Genomic DNA, 13,749 nt, shown 5'->3' with positions numbered 1-13,749 from the left:
ATAACAACGAACCGATTCCATCTACCTAAACCACCAACCTGAGGCTAAAGTCTACCTTCATCCCTGCCAATGCCTTGATGCCCCCAGAGATTCCGGCATTCGAAAAAGCTGTCCTTGAGGACGTTCATAAGTTGAAATCCATAAGATTATTTACCCCATATAACAGTTCACTGCTGGAGTGACAATTGCTACTGAAATTGAAGAAAGAGGACTCCATAATTATAAAGCCAGCAAATAAGGGTGGGGGGAATTGCCATTTAGGATAGATTGAACTATGAGGCAGAGATTGCAAGACAATTAAGTGATGCCAGACATTACAAAGAACTGACTCACTAACTCCTAATGGAAATCAAACAACGGATCCGGGAGGTCACCAAGATTGGTCTGGAGGAAGGGTTTCTCACCCAGATGGAATATGGATTCCTTAACCAGAAGAACCCCAGAAACCCGGTGTTATATACCTTGCCAAAAATCAACACAAATACCACAAATTCTCCCGGAAGCCCTATTTTGTCTGGATGTGGATCTGTTCCGGAGCCCCTTGGCCACTACATAAATGTTTTCATTAAGGATTTTGTTCCTTTGCTTAACACGTACGTACGAGATAGTACGTTTATGATTAATTTGATTGAAGGATTGGACTGTGAACCTGTGGAAGAGACACTGGTGACATTAGACATTGAGTCCTTGTACACCAATATTCCGCAGAGGGAAAGTATGGAGGTCATCAAAGAAATTCTGGATACTCGTCAAGCCCCTGTCGCTGTTCCCATTATGTTTATCATTGATCTATTAGACATTGCGTTATCTACAAACTACTTCCTCTTTAACATCAGATTCTATCAAGAATGTTCGGGAACATCTATGGGAGCGATTTTCGCACCAAATCTGGAGTTGGCAACTTAGAAACCAAATTTGTCACTTGCAACACTAGCCCATTCATCAAGAACATCAGATGTTGGAAAAGATGCATCGATGACATTTTCATGATATGGAATGACTATATCGATGGTCTGAAGAACTTCATCATCTACCTACATCAATGCCAATCAGCACTTACTTTCACCTATAGTGCACAGAAAGAGAGCATTCCCTTCTTGGACCTAAGAATACAGAATAATAACAACCATCTTGAAGTCTGTTTATACAGGAAACCAACTGAGCGAAATACCTTGTTCGAATATAACAGCTCTTATCCTCTGGACTTAAATGATGAACTGCCCTATGGGCAGTTTCTAAGAGTCAGGTGAAACTGCATAAATAAAGTAGATTTCTTTAAAGAAGCCAACATCTTGAGTGCCAAGCTGCGAGACAGAGGATACCCTAAAAGACTGATAGGAACATCCATGAAGAGAGCATGGTACTGTGAAAGTGAGCCTTTTTAGGGGCCCACCGGTGCAGGGATTCACCCTTATCTATCCACTGGTTCTTTAAACCAACAAAGTAGAGATTGGCACGGAAGCTGGAATATCAAATAACAAGTTTATTAATCTCTCATGAGCGGGACTACATCAATACAGCACCCTCAGACACTATAGGAGGTAGTCCATGGAATACAGAAACCAAGGATCTTATTTACCCTGTTTACAGCTGAGTAAGCATGGAGACCTAAATAGAAGGCACAGGCATACACGAGAGTAGCTATTGACTAACACAGACAGATAGAAATCACTTAGTCAGCAGAGTGGGAGGGGAGACAGAACTGCTTACATCAGTTGGAACATCCTGACAGTTACACTCTAAGACAGGTGCATTCTAGCAGCTACAGGCCTTTCGGAGCATACACAGTGCTCTGGCTCAGTACTGAAGGAGTCAACTACAGTTGAGGACTCAAGCAGAATAGAAAGACAAGTGACAGTGAAGACGGAAGAATCACATGGCTAACAAAAATGGACGCCACAACCAAAATGGCTTCAGCTCATGCTAACAGATTATCTGCGATTTCCACAGTACAGCCTTCGAGAAGAAATATTAAAAAGTAAGGTTAAGACACCTATGCAAAGAAATATCTGCATTACCACATACTGTCCCCACAGCACACAGATAGTCAAGACCATCAAACGACATAGGGCCACCATTAACACACTTGAGATAGGCCAAAAACTACCAATGTTCTCATACAGAAAAGGGAAAAGTGTAAGGGACCACCTTGTACACTCTGACACTAGCGTTCCTAAACCCAGAATAACTATTATTGTGATTTGGTCACTACCACCAATCACGGGCCATTTTAAGTGTGGCATCAAACAGCAAGCTCTTTACCTACGGCAACATTAAATGGACTTTAAATGATCATACTAATTGTGCCACTCCTAAGGTCATCTATTGCATTTGGTGCCCCTGTAACTCTATCTATATAGGGCATTCAGTGCAAATTGTAAAAGCACGCATTAGCCAACACAGAAGCAGAATACGCTGCCTCGTTGAAAATGCACCACTAGTTCAACACTATAAAGATCAATCCCACACTGCAGAAGAAATACGTTGGCAGGTTATTGAAATAGCTAAGACCCCACAGAGAGGAGGGAACATGTCACTGATCTAACAAACTCTAGAGTGTAAATGGATCGAGAAATGTGATTCCATCCGAAATGGCTTGAATAGTCTGGAGGAGTGGTGCATATTTATCAGTTTGCACTAATCAAACACTTCAATCAGTAACAGTTTACTACTGCTATTATAATTATACTTGGTCTATGAACAGGGTTCCCTTTCAGGACCTTGGTTGAGCAGTTTCTTGATTAAGAGCCAAGTCTCACTAGTATGGGTTGGAAACTATGTATAACTTTTAATGCTACTGTATCCCTCACTGTTTTCCTTTTAAACATATGAACTACTATAATGTATTAAATTTCCAGGGGATACGCTAGTATTGTTCATGTAAGATGTTTAATATTATGATGTTTAATATTATGATGTTTAATATTATGGTGATTGACATTAACTATTAGGTTTGAATATACTACTAAGATAATAAGAGAATGTATCCCACCTCACGAATATCTCCAACATCTATGAATATGGTTTTACATTGAATGGGAATTGTATACTATGACCTCAAATGTCTTACACTGATAAGTGGTACTGACATTGACTCCTGTTTGGAGTACCATTTTCTTATGGATCAGTAATAGCACCCCATGGAATTAATTTTTCTAATAGAACCAAGAGTAATTGGTGGACAAAATAATATCAATTCATTTATAGCCACCGGTTGTCTTAGCGCATTCCACCTATTTAAATACATCTATTGCTGCCTTTTAGTGAATGTCTATTTCTTGACCTATCCTGAAACAGGACATAATTGACACAATTCATTACTCTGAGACAGATTGGTCTCTATGTGCTAGCTGCTATACTCTGCTAAGGACTTGACAGCTATTTCCCATGAGGAAATTTGCTAAATAAATATATTACTGTTAAGGCTATTCCTTTAGGACTTGGTAATTTTATTAATCTTTGCCCCTTAAATAAGTCCGCCTTAAGTTCCGCTTAACATTTAGAAACATTTAGAAATAAAGATTGCACTTACACCGGTCCTAGAACCTTTCCAATATGGCCTTCCCCCTTTTTTTATTGACTGATTGCAAAAGCGAGCAATTACTGTTGTTTAGGATAAAAAAATATTTTTTTTTTGTTGTTTCCGGTATCTCGCTCATGTAAGGCCACCAGTAATGATTACTTAGGTTTACAAACAATAGGGTTTTCATTTCGGAGAGCACATTTGATGGGTCCTCCACACTTGGAACGACCCAGTGCCATTACAATTATCCCGATCCTTCTGGACACAACTATATGGAGACAAATGATGGCTGTCATTTACAGCATTACCCATACATTGATAATTTGTATTCATGATCACTGTTTAATAATGAACCATACGTGTCTCGTGGGTCCCTCAATATGGCCGCCATCGTTACGATGGAATCCTAGGCTCCTTCAGGTTCTGTTGCGTCTGCATGCACGCACCAATTAGCCCTCTACTGGCTCATTAAATACTCTGATGCAGGTTTCGTTTCGAGTAGCTCCGCATCCAGAGAGCCGTCGGAGACTACGCTCCACCACTGAAGTGAGCCCGACATGGACACTGCTCTTAGCCCCATGCTTAATTCCAACATTATCTTCCAGAACTCCGAATGCTTATTGCAGCACGAGGGTTACCTAATTGAATTCCCGGGTGACCAGTGCCCCTCCCTTTTGACTGTTGTCAGCACTAAACTGATAATACAGGGTGACCAGTGCCCTTTACTCTTTTGATAGGGTGACCAATGCCCTAGACTAACTTACCTGGTATGTTGCAACTGGTGAGTACAGGAATTGTTCTTCTTCACGTACTTTGGTGACAAAATAACCAATTTTCAAACTATACTAGACAGATTCCATTTCGGAGTCTGCATGACCCACGACTGGGTAAGCTTATCCAGCCTTGTGTTACCTTTTCCCTACTATGGTTTATCCACACCTTCTACATATTCTAAATATCCTACTTGTTTTATCAGGTCACTATTCCTAGACCATCAAATCAAGACGAATTATTTCCATACCTTCGACCAAATGTAAAACGCCTTGGGTAAGCACACTTTAGGTTATTTGCCTATTCACAGCTCACTTAAGCCTTGGTCATTTTAATCTATTGTCCCATTACAGTCCCCAGAATCCCTTGTCCTGAAAAGACCCCGTAACACGAGAGGGTCGAAACGTCGTCGACTACAATAAGGGAGAGTCCTAGGACACTCGAACAATTTCCTACCAAGTTGAATGACACTTGATTCCATAAGGGACCTCCCCTACTATTCCAATAACCAACTGTTTCCTTTTTAGCCACTGTATAATATATCACTGTTGGTTTTGGTCACTACCCTGGGGCACAAAAGTCACATGGATCACTTTTTATCTTGTATATAGTGCGGAGAGACAGCAATCGTTTTATTTACTTTTTTTCATATGATTGTTCTCTGCAAAATAAAAGTTACGCCCATCTTCAGCTGAAGTGGGTTTAATAATTCTTTTGTCTGTGGGCTTTAACTTCAAAACATTGATTGATTTTATATTGAACTAATGCAATAACAGAGTTAGGACATAACGCCACGTTCTAACTACAATACTCCAATCTGGTTACAAGGAAGTAACACACATTGCCTTATGTTTACTTTTGTTTTCTAAATGAGTTTGTTGTAAACATGGTTTGTTGGCTGACTAGCTATACCCAGTTAGCCATACTAATAGGTTGTATATTTTAAAAGTATTAGTTCTGGAGAAGCACAACCACAGGATTTAAAATGTACCGCAGTGGTTGGGGCTGGCTTTACTAATAAGAATGTATTTCTACCTATACAAATCCTTTTTAACCACATAAGAATTACGAAAAACTGGGGGGAAAAACAGAACGTTTTAACCTATACCACGCAGTTTGCATGCAGCTATTTGACGACAGGTCAAGGATTAATCTGCTATATTAGCACTGTAACTAATGAATTACAAGTAATGAATGAATCTCAGTGAAAAAAGCAGTAGCTCACTGAGCTATCCACATAAAATACAGTTCTATGATCTGCACAGCACACATTATTGCAGTAGGCATACAACCCCCCCGCACTAATTTACCATGGGTCAAAACTGCCACTAGACAAACCTCTAAACTTTCTCAAGCTGGAATATTAACCAGAGTTTTCTTGACATTTTTATTGTTGCCTTTTAGACACAAGGAACTCTGCAGCAGGTGTTTTTGAACCTACAAGTTATTTCTAATGTCAACATCCACACACACCCACCTCCTCCCCCTCAAGTTCCCATTCCTTTGAGTTCAGCGCCAAGTGCTGCTGCATTAGACTCACTGCCCTAAAGCTGAGCCAGCATTTCAGTACACTTTAATTAAAAATATATAAGAGTTTGTACATTTTGGGGGGAAAAAAACATCCATCATAATACTGCTTTTACCATGTTGTTCCTGTTCCCTTTAAATAAGAGTAGGTTGGCTTTCACTGGGGCTCGGTCGGCACTGCTCTGGCTGCCTGCACTGGTCGCACCCTATCGCACAGTTGGGAGGAGTGTGTACTGCACCTCTAACCCAGAAGCAAACGGAGAGTGACCTCTCACTTTCTTGACCCAGGTACACTAGCAGCCAAGCGCCTGATCACAAAGCGATGGAAATCGCCTGATCCTCCTACCTCCGAGGCCTGGAGACAGTCCTTGCTGGTGTGGGCTAGGGCGGAGGGTGCGTCACTGCGCACGGAGGACTCCTTAGCCTTCACAAAATCCCCACAGCAGCGGGTTGGGATGCTATCCTACATGACTTTCAGGGTGCTTTATCCGGAGATGCACTCTTCTGTCCCCACCTCCCCGGAGGACCCAGATACTGAAGGACCCAGACCCGTCACTGTGCAACTGAGGTAGACGAGCAGTGAATGGTCGAAGCCCTTGCCCCAACTCATCACGACCTCTCCATACGGTTCGGAGCAGCACAACTGCCTGAAATATTTGCCACTAAAACAAGCAAGGGTCAGTCAACATCCCAAGGGAGCTGCACTCCTCCCAGCAGTTCTTTTTATCTGTCCATCCCTTAGCCTTCCTTTTCACCCCAACGCCATGTAAAGAGGCCCCCCGCCTCACTAAGCCAGCTGTGGTGCTGGTGTACTCCGAGCCTCCGTAAGCTAAACATACATATGTGGACGAACCACCCCCACTATGGATGCAAGACAGAGTCAGACTACTCATCACAAAGTAATGAACAAATTGTATGCAATATGTTGACTATCCTATGTATGGTAATGGTGCTCGCAAAGGTGTACCCATCTCTCGTGAAGGGGCCTGCCCATTCTCTCAAGTGCTTGCACGTGACTGTATAACAGACACAATTGCACTCAAACAAATTGAGGGGTGGGACATAAAGCATGAAGGGGGCACTGATGTTATATTCCGCTTTCTCTTTCTTCTCCCCCAGATCATCTGTTTATTGATGAGTGCACAAACAGCACCACTGCCGTAGAATAATGGATGTGAAGCACAAACTAACCCAACCAGCCACTTGCAACTGGTCATCCGTATAAGCACTCTTAAATATGCACCCCTCTCCTCGCAGCTAACTGCTCAATGCCATGCGTTGTACATCATATGACTACGTCTTGTAATGCTGCCCTAACATGCCCCATGTAATGTATAATATCAGATGTGCAAAATCGCATAAATGTTTGTAACAAAAATCAATAAACAGATTTAAACAAAATAAGAGTAGGTTGGCTTTCACAAGAAGATAGAGGGAAAGGCTGGAATCACTTAAATTATTTGGTCATTATTTTGTGACCGAATATGCCTTTTGAGAAACCATAAATTGTTAACATTAGCATTGAGAAAATGGTCTCTGCAAGAGCCAATTGGGGTTCTCCTTGCATAGCGTAGTTTACAGTCTTCCAGCTTTCAACCAGACTTTCACATTGCAAGGCCAGGGGAGGTCATTTTAGGGAGCCTGCTGGATTGACTACAGCCTATCAGGCTGTCTGATATCAAGTTGCATTATTCCACCTATATTTCCCTTCTTCATTGTACTGCACTCATCTCTTTTGGGTTTGTTAAGATACCATGAAATCATGAACCTTATTGTCCTTGTATAACTTGCTGCTCATACCATTTGCTTTCTTTCGCTCAACTGTTAATGTTTTCACTTTAAAATGTTTCAAATACATTCTTGTGAATGAAGATACAGAGGCATTTAAAATAGCTTATAAATAGTGTCAAGCGAACAAAAGGTTTCAATCCTTGATTGAAATCATTTATGGTACAGATTTTACTGTAGTTCAGCTATTACTTACAGGGTGTATTAAAAGCTGAATTACAGTACATGTGTTTCAGCAGTGTTATTCCACAAATAACGAGGCATACAGGGTACCGGCAACCATGCAGGTAAAGAGGAAGGCTGGATATGGTAAGTTTTGCTTGCAAGGAACAAAGGACTTTTTGGTTGTAATATTGACAAAAGCCAGTACAGAAATACGCAGAATCCAAACCAGCCCTGTATGCAGAGCTTTTGAATCAGAATGATCAGGTTGAGTTAGAATAACAGAAGGTACAACATGCTACAGCCATATGGCAGTATATATGACAGACACTGCACAGTAGCATTGTAAATTGAGATACCTGTAAAAATGACGCTGATCCAAACTAAATACAAAAATCATTTGAGGACCCGCTTAAATAAAAACATCAGAGGTAGAGGGAAGGGGGAGTTGTCACTTTAGGATATTCAGTACAAACTCTATGCTTCGGACACAGCTTTTGTATACTGAACCACACTGTTGTATCAATGGCCCATTTGAAAACAAAGCCTTAAAGGAAAAAAAACACGCAAATCTGCCAGTAAAAACAAACCACGAAGGCGAGGGGACGTGACAACACAGTGAAGAGAAGCCATCTCAACCCACTTGAGAAAGGACTATAGCCAACTTCGAAACAAATCAGCAGGGTGCTTTGTAGAGGTCTACAGGGACAATGCCTGCACAAAGGCAAAGTGGTAAGTGAAGGTAAGTAGAGAACTCACCAGTGCTACATTTAACAGAAATGCAACATTAAAAGATCTGAACCTACATCAACCAATCACAGATCTAATCGCACCATATGAATACAATTTTGCAAACCACGAGATAGAGCCTAACACCACCTAAACCCAATCAACATATTTTAACCAAGCCAGCACTTTTAAGAAAACCTAAGAGAACATGTGTGCATACATTTCACACCATGTCATGTGATCAAGGCTCAAGCGAGCCGAAACGCGTAATGGCGACTGGTGAGGAGCAATAAATAATCGTTTCTGCACCGATTTTGGGTCCGTGTCCGTCTTTTGAAGAGGATTCTATAAACGCACGGAAGAGTGTGACATTTCACACCATAGGCACTAATAATACAATAATAATAAGAAATCACCTGACACAGGCTGAGCAGGCCCAGACCAGAGAAAGAATTCTGCATAAACTAGTGCATTCTCTCAGTCAGAAGTTGACCTGGTATATGCTGTCCACTAATTAAAGTGGGCGCCTTGTACCAGTCCAAACAACCCTTATTGATAATTAGGTTTAAGACAACATTTATAGACAGCTATCCTAGTGGTAGCTGTGGAGAGCAGCCTTAAGGCTAAGTCTTGAAGGAATGTAAAGCAGATTGTTCTACCAGATAAGAACCTCCTGAATGGCCAAATCAAAGGAGAACCACACGAGATATATAAAATATATGTATTTATTACTAAACAGTCTCTACTAACCTCTTTATGAGATCAGAGCACAAGATACACAATACTGAATCAATAGAACGATAGTAAATAGCACAATACACAGTGAGCTCCAGGGAAAAACCGAACCATATATTTAAAAAATGGTATAACGATTTCACTAGACACAGTGCCTAGAGCACATAGAATCGCTGGGACCCCAATGAACCACCCAAAGTAGTGACACAGGGGACCCACGGAGGACGGGTGCAGCGTGAGAACACAGACGCGATCTCCGTACAACTCTATGGGAAAGTCACGGTTGGAAAATTGCAGTTTAAGGACACTTCGGAGAGGACTTCAAGCAAACCCTTTGAAACATAGAAGGTTCTAAGGCCAGCACCCTTGTGAGTACTGAGATACCCGTGTTATCTACCCCAGAGGAGTCGGGTGCATAGGGGTCAAGTGGTGTCGGAAACCCCCGTCGTTTTCAATGGCATGATGAGAGAAAGTGCTGCTGCCGGGAAGATGAAAAGTGTCCATGGAATCCAATCCTGGATCCGAGGCGAGAAGAACCTCAAAGCAGAGGGAACAGAGTCTGGGTCACTTCAGGGTAACCAGGGGCTCGGTAGACGAATGCCCATCGATGTTGGGTGCTTCACGTGAGAAGATAGGATGCTTCACTCTGCAGCCAGCCACGGGGACCAGGAGACGTCGACGAAGGCCAAAGTCCGGAGGTGAGCTGTCCCACTAAGGATGTCGAGTTCTGGGGGGTCAGTGTCCGGATCGAACACCAACAAGCCTTGGCAACTGCAACCTACGCGGGCAGAGGGAACAGGTTACGGTGAGGACCAGCAAGATCCTGGGGACTCTCCAACAATGGAAAGTCAGGGCACGTCTGGAGCAACCAGGGAAGCCCAAGGAAAGTCAAAGTTACCTTCAAAGGGACCCACAGGCTAATGGACCAGGGATCGCGAAGGGATCTCGAGCTGAATCACGAAATACCAGCCCACGGAATACTCGTGGAGTGTAGGCCCGAAATCTTCGGTGGAAATACTGCTCTGAGTCAGGACTACAAGTAGCCCAAAGCACAGCCTCAGGGATCGCCAAAAAGCATATGCTACTGCAAAAGTACACAGGGGTTCTGGTTGCACGGTCCCCATGAGGGATACTGGTCTCAGGATTGCTGAGAGGTCATATCAACCTCAGGAACGCTTGGGAACCCACCTCCTGTGTTGCAGAAATCTTCAGAGTCCTCAGGAGCTCTGGAGATGCAAACCGGTCAGATGCGTTAAGGTGCCTGCTGCTGCAGGGGAGTAACTCCTTTACTCTAAGGGAGATTCTTCTATCATCCAGCGAAGTGTAGATCGTCGAAGTACTTGGTTTCTGCTTGCAGAGTTTAGTCCAGGTAAAATCTAAAGTCCTGTAGTCAGGGTTCCTACTTTATACTCAAGGAAGGGGTTGGACAAACTCTGGGGACCCACCTATGGGAGGGTCAGGACAGAGGGGTGGCAACACCCATGTCCTTTGTCCAGTTTCGTGCCAGAGCAGGAGCAAATGGCTCCTGCAACTGGTTTGAACTGGACTATGCACAGGGACACCAAATGTGCCCCCAGTGCAGACTCTGAGTGCACCCACCCAGCCCCAATACACTAAATCCTGTCTGGGAGGTGGTCACACCTCCCTGTGATAGGAAGCCTATAGTCAAGCCTTCCCCTGCTCGAGCTCAGCTCAGCAGCAGGAGGGCAGACATGTGTCTGGGGCTGGCAGCATCACATTTTGTGAAGCTCAGGTCGAGAAAGCTGGTACCGGGTGTACCGGTGTTTCACATAAGTCCCTCTAGAAGGGTGGAATCATACCTCCCCTGCCAGTTACTGGCGGGGGGTATGATTCCAAGGTGTTTGACACCAAACACGACATGTTTCTAAGCAGCCGTTTTAAAGTTAGCATTTAGCGCAAGGTTATAATGCACTTAACCATATATGGTTAGCTGCATCACAGACAACCCCGGAAAATAGGTTTCGAAGGCTGCAGAGGGGTTCTGCTCATGCAGGGGCACCCTCTCACATGAAACCCAGCACCCTGCCTTCAGGATTGAGAGGGCCGGCCATAGGGGTGACGGATAGGTTTATATGTGCAGTGATTTAGAATAGATATAGTTAACCTATATCTAAGTAAGGGGTGCATGCACCACCTTACACAGGTTGCAGTAGCAGACCTGTGGTGTCAGTCTGAATTGTCTCTCAGGGGTGGCATAATACATGCTGCAGCCCCTGGGAGGCCTTTGGGGTACCTATGCCCTGGGTACATGGTGTACCATATACTAGGGACTGATAAGGGTACCCCAGTATCCAATCTGGAGTGTACCTAAAGTACATTCAATCAATTTAGGAAGAAAGCAGATAAACTGGGGTCCTGATTAGCAGGATCCCAGTCAGTCTAGTCAAAAACCAGCAAAACACCAGGAAAAAAGTAGGGCTAACCATGAAGTCAGATTCCACCTTCCTAGACTCTCACTTTCTGCTTTTGTGTTGCTTAGTTTTGAAACAATCCTAGTGGCATCAGAAGCGAAAGACGCCTGTGACATCACAGGCAATGAAAATCGTATATCCTTTAACATTGAAGACATCGTAGGGAACACGAAGAGTAGAGAAATAAATATATACATTTCTATATAAATGTTAACAATTGGATCATTAAATGATAAGACAATCTGATAAACACATGGTTTAGGCAAATCTATTGCTTGAACCTCCTTACCTTAAGGCTTTATCTTGTGCCTCAACTTCTGATTCCAACTTATGAAGCTGTTGTTCTAGCAGAGGAACGCTTAATGAATGTGTCCCAATGGTAGACTCAAAAAAGTTAACCTGTATAAAAAATAAAAAATAAATGGAAAAAAATATCTGCTCAAACATGTGTAAAATTAGAAATTTAGTTCAAATGTCACCAGTACCAGTATTTTGACATATGTCATAGCTTAGGACTAAAAATACCACATAAAGCTTTCAAGTCAACTTAAGCACAAATATTGGTCCTGGCTTACGTCTGCTAAAGCAAAATGACATTCCAAAACCTTAAAATCTCATGTACAACACAATTAGGACATCTTTGCCAAAGCCTTAGCCCGCAAGGTTTAGAGAAGTCTTCACCCTAAAAAAGTTTGCAGCAGTCAGCCGTGTCTGCAAATTACAGTTTAAAAGGCATTTGATAAAAAAAAATTCAGTTCTCCTAATTCCAGTAGAGTTTTCACAGTTCCCAAAATACCTCAGCTGGTAGCTTCACCCACCATAAGCATCTTTGGAAATAGGTCATATTGCTGAGCAGCAGCTTCCTACTCTTCAACTCAAAGTCTCACCGGTTCATGAAGTACAAAGCTTCTGGACTGGTACTGTCCAAGCACATACACTGCACGGGTCTTGCAGTACAGTTCGCGATCCGGCACTACTTGCTAGGACGTCTACCCAAAGGAGGAAAAGGAAATACCAGGATAGTTTAGCTTTTAGAGATGGTGTTTGCGAAGATGAGGATAGTAATGCACTGGCTCAGAACTTGGTTACCAGGGGTCACATATGAGTTAAGGACATGGTGGGAGGGGCTACAGCGGAGGAGTCGTTAATGAAATGTACTGGTCAGACAACAGACTAGCGGAAGACGTCATGGTGTGGGCCAAAATAATTAGACTACTAATCAAGTATCACCAATCCACTCCATTCCAGTAGTCGTAGCTCACGTAGGAATAATATTTCATGGCTTGATGTCAGATGGTAGCTCGGAGCCAGTGCCAATGGGGGTGCTGCATTTGGTGCGCCTGTTAATAGTGAATATGGGCACTGAACATTTGGAGTGTTTCTTTGGAGCTATTGGATGACTGGGGATCACTTTGGGTCATGGCCACCCTCCATGTAGCTGGGCGTGTGGGCGCCACCATGGATGGTGAATAGATAGGAACATGTATGATAATAATAATAGTTTATTGCACAGTTAATTAAAACTTACAATTTCAGATACACAGCTTTTAAAAGAGATACATATCAAAGATAAAAACAATTTAATTATCAGAAATTAAAATTGTGGGATTCATAGTAATGGTTTGCATTTTTTTTTTTTTTTATTGTTCGTGAGCCCATAAGATATGTTCGGGGGCGCTATTTGGCTTTTACTCCGTTTTCTCGTTTTGTTTCTGCTTGATTCTCTCCGCCACTGCGTCGAAATATTTTGTAAATCTGCAGTTTAATTGAGTCTCCTGCGGGTTAAAGCATAGTTTGACTGCATGCCTACAGGTTCTAATGCCCTTCTGATTCCATATTACGCGTAATAGGGATCTCCTTTTGTCCATTAAGTTTGGGCAGATACATACTATGTGGACTAGGTCTTCAAGTCCTGTGATAGGAACATGTATGAGTGACTTTCACAGATTTAAGTGTTCCTATGTACCTAATGAATTGATTACACAAAAACTGATACTCCTAGAAAGTGCAGTTGTAGGATTCAGGGTAGGATAGTAGAGCATGCTAGTATTCATGGGGTTTGAATATTTCCAGAAGTGTTTT

At 42.7% G+C, this 13,749-nt stretch overlaps 1 protein-coding gene across 3 annotated transcripts in view; it reads right to left on the bottom strand.

The window, feature by feature from the left end:
- The window catches only part of CCDC18 (coiled-coil domain containing 18), a 1,105,805-nt gene that overhangs the window by 1,013,714 nt on the left and 78,342 nt on the right, over positions 1-13,749 (bottom strand). For all 3 annotated transcript variants that reach the window (XM_085602201.1, XM_085602202.1, XM_085602203.1), the window contains exon 6: positions 11,957-12,066. In XM_085602201.1, the coding sequence (XP_085458327.1) occupies positions 11,957-12,066 (110 nt within the window). The remainder of the gene's footprint in view (positions 1-11,956; positions 12,067-13,749) is intronic.

This window comes from Triturus cristatus, chromosome 4_2 (genome assembly GCF_964204655.1).
Source record: "Triturus cristatus chromosome 4_2, aTriCri1.1, whole genome shotgun sequence".
Lineage (NCBI taxonomy): Eukaryota > Metazoa > Chordata > Amphibia > Caudata > Salamandridae > Triturus > Triturus cristatus.
Note: the sequence above shows the minus strand (reverse complement) of the source record. Positions and strands in the feature narration are given on the sequence as shown.